Here is a 16,160-nt window from a genome sequence, read left to right as displayed (position 1 = left end):
TGCATTAAAATCACAATACAAAATCAAAACATAATCATTACAAAATAAACTTTAAAAGAGAAGAGTGCAGATAAGATCCTTTCAGTCATATGCACAGTGAAATAGAGCTGTTTTGAGCCTAGATTTGAACATTGTCAGAGTAGAGGCCTGTCTCACATCTTCAGAAAGACTGTTCCAGATTTTAGCTGCATAAAACTGGAATCCTGATTCCCCATGTTTAGTCCTGACTCTGGGCACCAGCACGAGGCCAGTGCCTGAGGTCCTCAGAGTCCGAGATGGTTCATATGGCACTAACATGTCAGAGATGTACTTTGGTGCTAGGCCGTGGAGAGACTTGTACACAAGCAGAGCTGCTTTAAAGTCTATTCTCTGAGCCACAGGAAGCCAGTGTAGAGATCTGAGCACAGGACTAATGTGCTCGTACTTCCTGGTTCTGGTCAGGACCCGAGCAGCAGAATTCTGGATGTACTGCAGCTGTCTTACGGCCCGTTTGGAGAGGCCAGTGAGCAGGCCGTTACAGTAGTCTAACCTACTAGAGACAAATGCATGGATAAGTCTCTCCAAGTCAGGTTTAGACACTATACCTTTGATTTTGGCAATGTTTTTTAGATGGTAAAAAGCTGCTGATGTTATTGATTTGATGTGGCTGTTAAAGTTCAAGTCTGAGTCCATTATTACCCCAAGATTTCTAACCTGATTTGTAGGTTTTAGAGAGAGAGACTGGAGGTGACTGCTGACACTTTCTCTTTGTTTCTGTGGACCAAATACGACGACTTCAGTCTTGTCTGAATTTAGCTGGAGAAAGTTGTTTTGCATCCACACACTGACCTGTTGGATGCAGTGACAGAGTGAATCCACTGGTCCATATTCACCTGCTGTCAGTGAGACATAGATCTGAGTGTCGTCTGCATAATTGTGGTAGGACACATTTAAAGAGGTTATTGGGTTTGAGATCCCTTGTTCACCTAAACTAGCCTTACTATAGCCGATGCATCTGCCATCACTCTTGCCAAAAGAAACAAGGTGCAGTTCATCAAACCGGCCATGACTGCTGCTAACAAATGTTGAAACTTCAGATCCTCCCCCATCTCCAGTTGGCTTAGAGAAAGCTCCTCATACATGGCATCAGATGAAAGTATGTTTAATCTTAAAAGAAAACCACATCTCTTTGATAACTGCTGGTCTGGTTTCAGGAGTTATACGGGAGTCTCATGAGGGTCAACAATAAGATTTGTCTATACACACATGCTATGGTGTAGATGTGTAGTTGATTTTGTAGTAATGTAAATGAATTTAATGTAAAAATGAATGTGATACCCATTTCAAGCCAAGACTTTAAGCTTTCATTTTATGTTGAAATGACTATTCCGAAGTTGTCGAAATCCGGCAATTGGGCAGTGACCTGCAGCGTCAGAAACCACCTAAAAAATGTGTCCTTTAACGTTAGCATGATACGTGACCGGTTGCCGGTATATGGCGCCTCGTGGCGTCACGGAAACGAGGCAGGACAAGGATGAAAGGTAGGGCGCCGAGGGTCCGAGTAAGGCGGGCGGGAGTGGTGGTGGACGGGTCAAACAAACACTGACTTTCACCCAAGAGAGCAGCGTTTGTGTCCCGTAACTTTCTAAAGCCAAACCCTGTTATTTTTTCATAAACCTAACCACTTTCTTTGGTTGCCTAAACCCAACCATGTGTATTTGTTGTTGAGGGGAAAAAAGTTAATTTGCAATGTTGTACTGACCTGGTGCCTTTATTTTGAAAGATACTGTATGTAAACATTAAATTTCCTGTGAAATTGATGTGTATCTTGAAAGAAGAGAACTTGACACAGTGTCCCAGAACGTCAATAACCAAGGCACCCAGGGTACCTTGCATGTCAGAGGTGGACGTGGAAAGCCTATGACCAAGCATGTCAATATATGATGAGGTCAGAGTGATAATTTGTTGGGTGGGGGTAGTGTTGAAAAACAAAAACGTTACACATGTTTTTTAAATCATTTTTTCCCCCTGAAACCCCATTGACAACCAACCCAGTGATGGGGTTGGTTGTCAATGTGTCAGAGTGTCTTTGATGGTTAATTACTTCTTACTACAATAAGCTGTAAAAATGAAAGGGACATCCATTTCAAGCCAAGACCTTAAGCTTTCATTTAATGTGAGAATGACTATTGAAAGATGTTTTGGTGATGAGCCGTTCACACAAAAGTAAAAAGTGTGACAACCAACCCTGGTCTCCCCAAAATGAACACCTAAATGTTTTTTTGGCAGACATGTTATGGAAGCAAATCCAAAATCTCAACTGACCAATGCATGGAAAAACGATTGTCCTCTGTAGTGTCTCCACTTGAAATGTTTCTCATGATTATGTAGCTTTATAGTTCATACAGTATCTTGAGCCTTCTTGTAATGAAGTGTTTATTTACATTGTGGTGTCACAAATGGTCCTTCACTACAACAAACAAGAGGTCATCCTCTGAATAGTATAAAGCTGCTCTAAATCACATCTGCTTTAAAGCATTATCATTAGGCTCTGACACTCAGTTCTTACAGCTGTATGATGAAGTTGTCTCAGTGAGAACAGTGAGCCAGAAGGATGATGTGGAGGTCAAACACTGAGCACATGATCTCTGGGGAGGAGGTGCAGCATTTAATGTACAAACTAACTGTAACACCTGCTCATTATGAAACAAACCGACCCAGTGTGTGTACATCCATTGAATTCACACTGATTTCGCCAATTAGTTCAGTCATGAAGGGGAGGTATAGGTGGGAGACAGTGGAGACGAGCTGCAGGAAGGTTTTTAATCAGTGACACAACATGGATTGACCAAAAGGGGGGCTGATACAGCAGCACCATCACTGACAGCATGAAATCTGTGCGGATTAATATCAAGCATATGCAAAGATTGAACCGATTATGAGCTGGATTGCATTTCCATCCCAAAGTTTTATCTTATCACAGCTCGTACTGGATGTAAAACCACTGCTGGAACGCGCAGACGTCCGTGTTTCTATTGGCTGTCCGCAGCGTCGCTCAGAGGAATGACGCTTTTTTTGCTGCTATAACCAGCTGATGCTGAAGCTATGAACACGGAGCCTCTGAAGAACTGTTGACGGTACATGGATACCCCGTCATCGGCGTTATGCCTGCGGATTCGGTTTCGTCTCCATCCAGAGATTGAGTGAGTAGGATATTTGATCGTGTCACGACGCACAGGCCCGGGCTCTTTCACCCCCCTGTCTCTCCACATGATGTTTCCTCGTCTTCTCACATCATCATTTTCATGGGCATGATGCTGTGTGCTTCACAGATTGAGCTTTCTCACCTCACACAGCGACACATCACATCTGCAGGTAAAAGGGGGGCTTCGTCGGTGAAATGACGGACGTGCTGCGATGGATTGTTTTTATGGGGTGGGTTTTGGGGTGCGTGAAATGATGTCTAATTATGGGTTTGTGGTTAAACGCTATTTGCGGGTCTTGTTGTGCAACACTGTCGTGAACATGGTCCGTGAACTACGTTATAATGCATGCACTGGTTGCTGTGTAGGCTGAGAAACGCGTGGACAGCGACGGAATGGTGGTGCGCTCCGCAACGCAGCGATGAGAGAGACGCAGTTTCGATGCAGAGAGAACAGCATTACTATCCCCTCTCTCTCTCTCTCTCTCACCTCATATACACACGCGCACACACATACTGTCGTGCACGCGGACGCACGCACCAACCTATTAAATTCACACTCCCAAACTCACTCAATCCCGTGCTTTTCTTTGCATGCACACACCAACAGGCGTTTGTTGCAAGATTAATACCTCAGCGCGCTCCATCAATATTTTCTGGACTTTCCTGACGTTTGCACCGTATTTCCATTTACCAGCTGTCTGTGTGATGGCTGCAAGGAGAAGCGGCAGCTATCAAAAACCGACTCATTAACCCCACACAACACACCCATTTTCACATCCTCGAGTACAGGAAATAATGCATGATGTAGGCCTCCCCAGTCGCAGGCTTTTAGGCGTGCATATTTGTCTGTTCAGGCAACATTGAGTATGGATCGAATCACTCCCCTGTGGCAGCACCATATCCTCAAATGACTAGCCATGGATGGCCTCAACATCCACCTTATCACTTCCCTTGGAAAGACTTAGCTGTGTGGAGTGTAGGCTACACTGCATAGGAAAACGCCCACACAGGCACATGAGCCAAATCAACATTAAAGTGTTTTTGCACTGCTGAATAATTCAAGTGTTAAAACAAATGAAGTTGGACTGATACTGTGAGAAGCTCTGATGGTTTCAGTCCAACAGCATTCGCATTACAAAAGAGGCATTTAATAATCGTGGTCAGTATTTGGACGTGTGACAGGAGGAGATCTCAGCCTTTGGATATAATGGTTGAGTGTTTTTCCCCTCCAGGAACAAATTACTTAGCATTTAAGTGTGTATGTAGAAGATGCTCATAGAAAAATGGGGGGAAAGCAAACTAGGGGCTGAATATTAGTACACATGAAGAAGTTGTGAGAATGGTAAATCATCAGACATTTCAACCCATTCAGTTCAACATCTTAAATTTGTAAATAAACAGTGGGCACAATAGAAAGTGCAGCTGAGCTGATGGGAATGCCCATTATTGGCCATGAACCAAAGTGCTGGGCACGATTTTGACCTGACGATGGCCCTAAGAGTAAAAGTCAGGATAAATAAAGTTATTAGAATTCATCCTGATGGGCACAGTGTCTGCACCAAATCTCATGGCAGTCCACCCAACAGATGTTGCCATGCTGGCGGCTCTGTGAGGCTGTACTTTGAGCTAAATGCTAACATCAGCATGCAAACATGCTCACAATGACGATGCTGAACATGCTGATGCTAAGCAGGTGTAGTGTTTACCATGTTCACCATCAGTCTCTAGCGCGCTAGCATGCTAACATTTGCTAATTAGTACTAAACAGGATGGTAACCGAGATCCAGTTTCAGTTGAGAACTCGTTCCAGATTGTTCGATCCATCTGAATCGTGCAGCTCTGAGCTTATAAATTTCTTGTACTGATGCCGGTGTTGTATAAATGTGAATAGTGTTTCCCCCTGTTAATGCATGGCGCCTCCCTTGGTGGTTAGGGGTCAGGGCTAAGGGTTCGGTTCAGGTTTAGGGAGGGGGAAGAACATATCAACAGGGAAACAGTTCTGACAGTTGTGCATTGCAAAACAATGACGTCAAACTCAGTACATCTGTGACAAAACTTGCAACAGCGAGAAGTTATGGCAGAGTTGGAGAAACAGTCTGAGTTGCTGCTTTGTTTTACGAAATAAGATGACAACAGTTTAATGTCTCTAAAATGACCATTTCAAGTAAGGGTGGAAACACCAACAATATGCGGAAAACTCTGTTTAACAAGGGCTTAAATTCCAGGAATGTCATGCATTAGACACTCTGCGCATGAGTGCCATTGCTTCCTAACTGAGCAGCATGTCCGTTACTGAGGGTAATTATCATATGGTATTTTAACATTGGCGCTACGCAGGCAGGCTTAGCAGATTTTTCCTTTAATAAGAAAACCAAAGTGAAAATTAACCAAGTCCAAATATACTCTCATTTTTATCTACACTGTCTTCAGACTCAAAACTAATACAATAATTGCAAAGATGCTGAAAACCTGTGTAGGCCTACTCTTTTTCCCCACACAGAAGATTGATCAGGAATCAGTAAGGGAATCAATAAATAATTGGACCACTAAGTAGAACCAATAATGTTAATGGTATCAATGAAATTATATCAATTCCCATCCCACTTAACACATAGGACAGCTGGGGCTGAAGGGAGTGTCAGTAATATTGCAGGTTTGGTCATAAACAAAAGTATTGGACCACCAAGTTATTGAAAATCATTGTGAGAGAAACATAAATGTTTATACTAAATGTTATGGAGAGAGGAAAAGTCAGAGGATCATCAAAATCAGTAGGATACATCGTCTATAGGGACCATTCATTTTTGACCCAAAGTTGTGCCAATGCATCTTGTAGATGATGAGGTATTTTACTAGATATGTGAAAACTCTGACCAGCTAGTTGGGCTAGATAAAGGGTTGGTGGTGGGGGGTTAGGAGGGAGTCTTGTACCAGATTTTATGGCAATCCATTCAATAGTTGTCGAGATATTTCACTAGAAAACAACAACGTCACTCACGGTGCTGCTAGAAGAAAAGTCAGGACATCACTAGTAGGATTCATCCTCTGAGAGATGCTCCAATCGACCAACAGCGAACTACAACATTAGTGCAAAACAGGCATTTATAGTGCTACTAGTCATTACACATTCACTGTAGATTGTCACTCTTGCAGTTTCCTCCAGACTGAATGTATGTCTGACGAGATACAATGAGTGTGTGGAAGTCATGCTTAAGTCATCCATGATTTAAATGTGTCCTCAAAGAAATGCTGCCTTTCTGTACATGCACATGGCCTAGTTAGCCACCATCTGTGCCAAGAATACCACCAGCTTGCTACCGCTTGTGCAAGGCATGATGGGAAGTTGGACCTTGGAGTGACCCTCTGACAGCATATTGTAACACCTTGCTTCTCTGTTCTGTCTCTGGTCCAGCAGGTACGACCGCGTGGAGGTTTGGATATAAGCACGAGACGCACAACCTCAAGACATGGAATAAAGGGAGATCGGAGACGAGTGAAACAACCTGAGTCACATCCATAAATAAGAGACAGTTAAAAAAAAACTCACAAGGCTGGAAGAGAGCTGTGGAGTGAGGAAGAGAGAAGTAGAGGAGATTGTGAAGATGGGGTGTGGTCAGATGACGTTTCTCCTGGACTCTACAGTTCACTCCGTCAGCCGCTGGTCAAAGCTGGAGTCTCCTCGCTAAAGCCCCGAGCGGCTCATTTCACCTGCTGGAGGAGCCCCCACCCTTGGTGATGTGATGAATAAGTTTGAAGTCCTTGGCATTGTGGGAGAAGGTAGGTGGTTTTTACACAGCAGTTTTTTACTGCATGCTTGTAGAACGTGAGGACTGCACATACTCGTTGTTAACCTGCATCTCTGATCCTGGTGATCACACAACTGTCTTCTGTGCTGTTTAATGGGGATTTGGGTGTTACAGCAGCCTGAGGTGCAGTTCACATCGCACAGCTAAAACCTGCACATCGCAGTTGTCAGGTCTTTTATCTCCAGCACATCCTTGGGATTTTAAAGGGGCTTGTGAGGCTGAGAGGTTGCAGAAGTTTCTCACAGAGCAGCATTCTTCGAGACGGTCCCCACAAGGAAAACAACGGCATTAGTCATTTGTTTACCGTATATTCTCAAATAGTTTCCAGGGCCTTTATTTACCTCAACTGCCAAGCGAGGCCTCCACCTGAAACTTTAGTCCTATATTTTTATATCTTACCATCAGATTTTAGAAAGGAGCCTCCCTGTATCCTGATTAATTTGCTGCTGATGTAAAACATCCGCCGTGTTTACCTTCTTGTCTTGATAGTGTATGTCATCAGTTCATTAACAGAGTCATGTCGTACTCACCCCTCTGCTGCTTTGAATTTCTCCTCTGTGATAGAAATGCAGTTTTTATTTTCTAGTTATTTCTATTTACTTTCATTTTGATGAAATTTGACACTTCCTGGATTTGTGTTTCGCATTAAAAGCCTTCCAGCAGCTCAGAGGCCGGGATCCATCCCCTTGCTGTTTGGTTTTTTTGCCTGCAGGAAGTGTTGAGTTTCTCGGACTGTGACTAAACCACACTTTGAAAACAAATCAAAGCACTCAAAGTCTCTTGAAAGAGAAGCAACTGGAGTTCATCAGTGAATTAAAACAATATCTGTGTTTAAAGAGAGACTCAGCTGCTTTCCTAAGTGGTGAGTTTGACATGACTCTGAGTGCTGTGTAAATGTACAAGGTGCTGAACTTACCATATGATCAGAGTGCTATCAGAGCACAGGTTATTCCACACACACGCCTTTAAATGTTTGTTACACAGCCATTATTTTTTCATGTAGGCAGCACCCCTGGCTATTATTTAAGAGTCTGACATTTGAGAATACAGTAAAAGACATAAAATAACATGTTTATATTGGCCGTGTGAATTAGGACTCTCACCTTAAAGGGGCAAGGGATTATCTCCAGGTCTGAAAACTGAAGCAAGTGTAGGAGCACCTGCGGCCCCGACCAGACAGAGTATGTTTTAGCAGCCTGGGGTCGTCTTTTGTAATTGTTTTCAATAGGAGTGTTTTGGTTACTGCTTTTGCGTTGCTGAGCACATCTCGTTTTACCACTCTATGCACCTTGTGTTTTTGCCGGAGTTTGCTGAATGTCTCGCAGTTTAAAAACCCAGAACAGAAAAAGTGCCCAGTGCCACTGGCCTTTTTTCTTCATAGTCCAATCAGATGAATTCAGAGGTGAGCCTTTTGTGGTGGTGATGACAACAAGTAGCATACATGGTTTAAACGTTAGCTCACTTTTAACCTCACCCTAAGCAAGCTGCAAGACATCTAACATTTTACTAATTGTAACTAGGCCCGACTTTTGACATCCTGAGTCATCCTAAAATCAGCCTTGAACCAGCCATCGTCCAGGTCAAGCCCCTGGACCAGCCTAGGTACTTCCTGTAATTTCTCCTCTCTCTAAGCATCTCATGTACAAACAGGGAGCTCCGTTTCTCTGTGCCCTACTTGGGAACAACCTCTCATCCTCAATCAGAGCCAGAACAAGTACCCTCCACCTGTCTATTTTTTATGCAGATTATAAGGTACAGATCTGTGGGTTTGCTTCACGGCAAAATAGTGGTTACGTTAAGGACGGGTGATGCGGTGGTTGCCAAGCAACAATTTGAAAAAAAAAAAAAAAGAACACAGTAAGCTCCAAAAAGTGCTCTGGATGATCGGGGATGGCTTCAATGAAAAAAGGCAGTGCAGTGTGCCTCGCGTTTAGCAGGTTGTTCTGATTGTATGCAAGTCTATGAGAAAATAACCCTACTTCTCACCTGATTTATACCTCAGTAAACATTTTCCTAAGGAATTTACGGTCTCAGGAGCTAGTTTCACGTCTTCTTTAATATGGCATGATGTTTATTTGGTAAATTATGATCCCATTTAGAGTAAAATAGACAATAAAGCTGAGTTTGCTTTAGGCTATGGCTGCCTTTTGATTGACAAGTCGGGTTCTCAGTCAGATCCACGCCCCGCTCCTCCACAGCTGTAACCTTGTCCAAATATGGTCTCTTCTGGCTCCAAAAAAAACAAGATGGAGACGGCCAAAATCCCTATGAGTGACACTTTTAACCTTTCAGAAAATATCTAAAATAAGCCTTGATTGTATGCACAAGTTTTTTTGTTCATGTCTGTGTGTTTGCAGAAGAATAAAAACGCTGGATTGCTCTTGCACCAGTGACGACATTGATGGCTGGTCAGAAAATGAAATAAATGAGGTTGAGATTTTAAGTCTAGTTGTGAATGACTCTTGAGTATTCCACGCGCAGATCCTTCACACATCAAACCAGGCAGGAATGATTTCTTTCAGTCAGCTGCGTCATTTGTAGCTCATTTCAGTGAGCTGGACTGACATGCATCCCCGGCTTCACTCTAATTTGATAAGACAGGGTAACCGAGTGTTTATTGTTCTGTTGATAATTCTCACTAACTGTGATCTACATCAGTGCTTGTCAGGACGCATTAATCATAAAGTTAGACACACAAAGAACTGCGATGAAATGATGAGACATTTAAAGCCACAGCAACTACATTCTTACTCGTTTAAAAGTCTGCAGAATTTTTTGGTACTAATTTTAAGGCGATTATAAACTAAAGAAAACATACTTACTGTATTACATTCAGTTTATGCCAATGTACCTCCCTCAATCCTGCACATTAATCTTTTCAAGGCAATCATTTTTACCACTGTAAATTAGCATTTTAAAGCTTTCTTTTAATAATATTGTCAGTGTTTCTCAACACAGAAACAGCGCAGTCTCCTGGATAATTTTAACTGTTGTTTTATTCATGTGGGACAATTTGTTTGTTCTTGCCTTGTTCCCCAGTCGAATTAAACCTTTAAACTGGAACAGGCACAACTGGGAGTTATTACGTTCCATGTGCGATTTGAATGGCGACAAAAGGCAATTTGGAAAGAAAATTATTAATTCCAACCAATGCAAGTCTGACTTACAGGCGCAGACCTGACATCTGAAATATGGATGATCTACCGAACAGAACACGACGTGCTTAGCAAAGGCAGAAAGCTATAGAGACACTGTGTGTGTGTGTGTGTGTGTGTGTGTGTGTGTGTAAGCTGTCAAAGGTATAGTGTGTGTAGAGTGTGTGGGAGAGTACGTATACCTCCGCCTCACCTATTAACTGTTGTTTCTCTGGTGGTTCTCACCTACTGTACTTGTTTTCTATGAACATGTTTGTTTGAGGTTTAGGAGGCCAGAATATTAATTAAGATGTTGAAGTTTAAGCAAACGTCTCAGTCTCATCTTTTATTGATCTTTTGTCTCTTTCTCTCTGTTTCACGTTCAGGAGCGTACGGAGTGGTGCTTAAGTGCAGGCATAAGGTAAGACAGCATTTCTCGTTGTTGTAGGTCTCACTGTCATTTGTATGAAAATATTTTTGGTTTGCATTATTATTTCTTTGTATTTTGGGATTTTGAAGTCAGACAATGATAAAGAATCAAATGTTAATATGTAGACAGTGAAACTAGAGTTGCAATCGAAAGAAAATTGATCTTCATCTATTTTGATCATTGATTATTTGAGCCATTTTTCAAGCTGAAATGCCAAATAAGTGCCAGTTCTTCTATCTTATCATATATGAGGCTTGCTGCTTGATTTTGTTTTAGGACTGTTGGTCGGATAAAACCATAGCCTGTATAAAAAGAGGACATAGCCTCCATGATGTCACCCATTGGTTTGTCGACTGTTTTAAAGCCAGGAGATCATTTCAGCTGTCACAATGTTGGATTTTTGAAACCCACAGTGATCATATTTGGACAAGGATGGATGGAGATAACCCTTATGCTAGCTGCTTGCTTGTTAGCATGGTTCATCCCAGACAATATTTGTAAGTGGGGTCAATGTGGGTTGTCAGTGGGCTGAAAATGGACCCTATCTTGGACTGTCCACGGTCTACCTATTGGCCTCATGCCAGTTGCCCACATAGGTTATAGTAAGACTCCCTGAGTACCAGTGCCAAAAATGGGCATCTTATCTGGGTAAACCCACCTATTTGGCAAATATGGAACCCTTGGACAGTCCCATATAAGGCTCATTTTTACACCCAATTATTACCTACATGGGCCCCGTATACAAATGTTGGCTGGGATACTGTTTGCTATTAAGAGTTTTTTATTATTTTACAACAAGACAACATACATACAAATCACACATACATACATACAGGACAAAACATACAACAAGAGGAGGGAGGAAAAAAAAAAGAAAAAAAGGGGGGGTTGCAAGAGTGTCATGCAGTGTTCATATAAAAGAGAAGAAAGACATACAAATCAATTCATAAGGTTGTTATAGACAATGTCCCAGTGATCTTTCATACTTTTATCAAAGTCTTTTAGCAAGCACGCTGCCCGTTCCGTATTCAGGAGATCTAAAATTCTCCAAGCCATGACTCTCTGGTAAAACAACCCGGTTTGCGAACTTTCCAATTCATAAGGATGAGTCTTTTAATTGTGAGACAGCCCAGAGTCCAAAGCCGGTCCACTGTGGCTCCTAGAGTGTTGACTGGTCTTTTACCAAGGAGGCAGGTTATTGGACAGATAGGAAACTTGACCTTGAAAAGTGATGACATATATGATATAGCGTCTAGCCAGAGAGATTTAACTGCTGGACAGTCCCACAGTAGATGGAGCAGAGTCCCTCGAGTGCCACAGTTGTGCCAGCATGAATCTTGGGATTCCTTATTCATTTTGGATAATTTAGCAGGGGTGATGTAAGCTCTGCATAAAATCTTGTACTGTATAATTCTAAATCTCACACATTTCGAAGTATACAATGCAGATCTCCAGATATCATTCCACTGGGAAGGTGTTAACGATATATTAAGATCATGTTCCCAAGCCAGCTGAACAGGAGCATAGGCACCGGGAGCAGGTCTAAACAGTGAGCTATAAATGTTAGAGACCGTGCCTTTTGACAGGGTTGCCTTCCTCAGTAGTACATCCCAATCAGGGCAGGAAGCAGGAGCAGCTCCTTCTTTGCATTTCCTATGTATGACGGATGATATCTGTGCATATGTTAGAAATGATGAATCTGTGATGTGAAATAAATTTTTAATTTGTTGAAAAGAAAGGAGAGTATCACTAAAGATTTGACCAACAGTTAGTATACCACGTTGCTGCCAGATTTTGTTATTTAAGGTGCCACCTCCGGTTGATAAAATAGAGTTACACCAGATAGGACATGATGGGAGAGAGAGCCCCTCAATACCAAGTCTCCTGTGCAGCTGCTTCACAATAGAGCAAGAGAACCTGATAATGATGTTGTCTAGCTGGGGTGGGGGATTGGGACAGTACCATAGGGATGCCAATGATATGGCCTTATTGCATGAAAGGATAGTTTCCTCCAACCATTGCCAACTGCCTATCAGGGCATCAGACTTATAAGCCCAGGTTAGTGGGTACCGTGCATTATATGAAAGATAGTACTGATATATATCTGGAACTCCCAACCCTCCCTTGGATCTGGGTATAGTTAGTTTCTTGAAAGAAATTCTGGGTTTTTTATTATTCCAAAGGAATCGGATGAAGAGGGATTCAATGTCTCTGAACCAGCTTTTGGGAAATTTAAGAGGGATAGAAGTGATGATATGTGCAAGTCTTGGTAAGACATTCATTTTCAATATTTCCACTCTGCCCCACAAAGACAGTGGCAGGACTGTCCATCTGATGATATCATTCTTGATGGACTGGAAAATGCTAGGACCATTTAGACTGAAGATTTTAGTGATGGGAGAAATTATGGTAATGGTATGGTAATAAAGAAAGGGGGCGTCCTGTAAATCAGATTTAAATGTATAAGAGTTAAGTGGAATAGCCTCACTTTTGTTCCAATTAATCCTGTAACCAGAAAAACTGCTAAATAAATTAACCAATTTAAGAACTGCTGGTATAGAGGATGCTGGTTTACTTAAAGTGAGTAATATATCATCAGCATACATATTCAATTTAAAACTATATCCAGAGAAGTCCACACCACATATATCAGCACTGGAGGCTGGGATACTGTTAACTAATAATGCTAATGATAATTTTTGCTAAAAAAAACAACAACAAAAAAAAAAACAGGCTTAAAACTATTGAAACAAAATGTACTTACCTGAAAAACTGAATATCTGACTCTTCAGAAAGGTAGTAAATACGGATGACACGCAAGAGGGCTGATTTGCTTCTTCTTTTAATTCAATTTTCATTGGGAACGATTCAAACACGGCATTTTGCACATGGGTTCATCAGGTTTGCTAGACAATATAATGCAGTTGTTTTAACAATGCTGCAGCTGCATTGGATTCAATCAGCAGCAGAGTGGGCTGAGTAGACTACATATATGGTCATGTCTACATGCCCATCATTTGCAAATACCACATACCATATAACAAAACAATAAGACATACTGCATTACATACATACCACAACAGAAAGTTCCCTAGGGGGTCTGTAAGTGAATCTAAACACTAAACAATACTTTTTTGGGCGAACCAAATCGTTACAATTAACCTTTAAGAACTGAAATCACACTAAAGTAGCAACAGCAAGAGCTACGCCTATATCTGAATGTGAGGTTACATCATGGTCACATTACCATAAACGGAGAAATTTGCTACCAGACTGTAAACATGTTCATTTCTGCTGTAAAGTTGGGCATTTTAACATGGGGGTCTATGGGGACTGAATTGCTTCTGGAGCCAGCCTCAAGTGGCCATTAGAGGAACTGCAGCTTTTGGCACTTTCACGTTGGCTTAATTTTTCAGCCCCGGGGGTTGCTGCTTGGATAAAACAAGAAATTTCAGGGCATTACTTTGTGCTTTGGAAATTTGTCATGTTACGACGTTTCATAAACTAATCGATTAATAGAGAAGCTAATCTGTAGAATAATCAATATGAAAAAATGTGTCAATTTGAACCCTAATTGAAGCAAAACTGGGAGGAGGATGTCTAGTATTTCAGTTTTATCGGGCTTTTGTAGTTAATTATTTGTATTATTTGTATTAGTTAGTTATTTGTATTAACTAACTGAGATATTAGACGACCTCTTTCCTTAATAACTGTCACTATTTAGATTGATTGTTAATGTCATCAGCTATGGTAATTGCTACTGTCATTAGAGGAATAAATATAAAGTTGACAAAAAAATATTTGCTGGTTATAACTCAAAAATTGCAGTCAAACTTTATAATACTTCTGTTCAAAAATCTTGAATACAGGCTGTGAGATACTGTCTACAGTACCCTAATGTCACCAGTTTCATGTGTTGTGCAAACGTCAGTCACGTGGTGCTGACCTACTCTCTCCCATGCTGTATGTATGTCACACTGTATGAATGAATCTGAAAGACTAGCACATAATGTGAGCTCAGCCGGTGGCTCTTCAAAAAAAAAAGGTCTTTAAATTCATGTCATTATTGTGCTTGGTATGCATGAAAGCGAGGCCTGTTGGTGTGACTCATCCAGCAGTGCCTACCATACGTGACTGAATGGTTCTCAGCTCATGTATTGCTGTTGTATCTTCCTCTATTTGCTGTTTCTCTGTAGTCTGTTTATCAAGCAAAGGCAATGTTTGCAACCTATGGTGTTCTGAGTTGCAAATGTGGAAGTAACTGTGTGATTATTTTAAAAACCTAACTCTGAAAAAAGGTTAAATTAAAAAAAAGAAAAAAGGAAAAAGGGTAATAATCAACAAAAGCTCTTACGTACTATTTCTTTAGCTTCACTTTAACATCACTATTCAAGCTATATTATGTAACACGTGCTAAACAGCAGAGTGACAGGATGATAATAAATTAGAGTCAAAGTCAGCAAACAGGCTTAGTCAGTTGATATAGCCTCTCAGTCTAAAGTTGGATAACATTAGCCACAATAAGCTTTACTGGTCACTTTTTCAAAAAAGTAAGTTTGAATGACAAAGAATGATCTCATAGGGCTGAACAATTAAATTGATTTAAATTAGGCTACCATTTCAAAGTAACGATGTGCAAGGTATGTGTTGATGTTCTGTGACGCTGTGTCAAGTTCTGCCTGTTATATGCATTGTCTTCTTTCAAAATACACTCTACTGTTTTTGCGGGAAATTTACTGTTAACATACAGTCTCTTTCCAAATAAACGTACTATGTCAGTACAACAACGCAAATTGACGTTTTTTTTCCTCCTCCAACAATACACGCACATGTTGCTGGAGGAGGATTTGGCTTTATAATCTTACTGGACGCTAACACTGCTCTCCTGTGTGATGTCGTTTGTTGGACCCATCCACCATCACTCCCACCCACCCTACGACTTTCTCCGCCTCAACTTTCGTTCTTGTCCCGTCGCATTTTCCCGTGACGCCCCTGAACGGCATTAAACTATAACGACGACCAGCTGCATATCATGCTGATGTTAAAGGACACCTTTTTGTCAGTGTCTGACACCGCAATTGACTGCCCAAGCGCCGGATTTTGACGACTTCGGAGTGAGACTGGGTTGTCTCACTCCAAACTCAAACACTGATATTGGCAAGTGATCCTACGCCTCAAACTATAACACGGAAGGTACATGAGTGACCCCTCCAGTGTCATTTTCGGACCTTCATTGACAGCGTTTCAAGTTGCAATTGTAACATGCATTGTGTCTTTTCAAAATACACTTCTGTGTTCACAGGAAATGTCTATCGTCCCCTAGTAACATGCATACTGTCTCTTATCAAAATAAAATTCCAAGGTTTACTTAATTGTTAGGTTAGATTTAGGCAACAAACGTATGTGATTAGGTTGAGATCTTGATACAAAAAGATCATGGTGTGTTTGTTTCTAACTTAACATTATGTCACATATGTCACATACAAACTATATAGAAACAATCTTAAAGGCTTAAAACATCTTTGAAGTTTGGAACTTTTGTCTCCCCTCTCGGCAGTGAGAGTAGTTACATAAACACTGTTGCTGTTTATTTAGATTTTAATTGA

General features: G+C 41.3%; 1 protein-coding gene across 6 annotated transcripts in view; it reads left to right on the top strand.

The window, feature by feature from the left end:
• Positions 1 to 3,005: 3,005 nt before the first annotated feature.
• The window catches only part of cdkl5 (cyclin dependent kinase like 5), a 60,864-nt gene continuing 47,709 nt past the window's right edge, over positions 3,006 to 16,160 (top strand). For 4 of the 6 annotated variants that reach the window (XM_033625723.2, XM_033625423.2, XM_033625641.2 and 1 more), the window contains exons 1-3: positions 3,048 to 3,182; positions 6,600 to 6,961; positions 10,511 to 10,545. In XM_033625723.2, coding sequence (XP_033481614.2) covers positions 6,925 to 6,961; positions 10,511 to 10,545 — 72 coding nt within the window. In that variant the 5' untranslated portion in view covers positions 3,048 to 3,182; positions 6,600 to 6,924. Of the gene's footprint in view, positions 3,183 to 6,596; positions 6,962 to 10,510; positions 10,546 to 16,160 lie in introns of all 6 variants that reach the window. The other 2 variants (XM_078174504.1, XM_033625475.2) reach the window with 1 other exon arrangement.

This window comes from Epinephelus lanceolatus, chromosome 2 (assembly GCF_041903045.1).
Source record: "Epinephelus lanceolatus isolate andai-2023 chromosome 2, ASM4190304v1, whole genome shotgun sequence".
Lineage (NCBI taxonomy): Eukaryota > Metazoa > Chordata > Actinopteri > Perciformes > Serranidae > Epinephelus > Epinephelus lanceolatus.
Note: the sequence above shows the minus strand (reverse complement) of the source record. Positions and strands in the feature narration are given on the sequence as shown.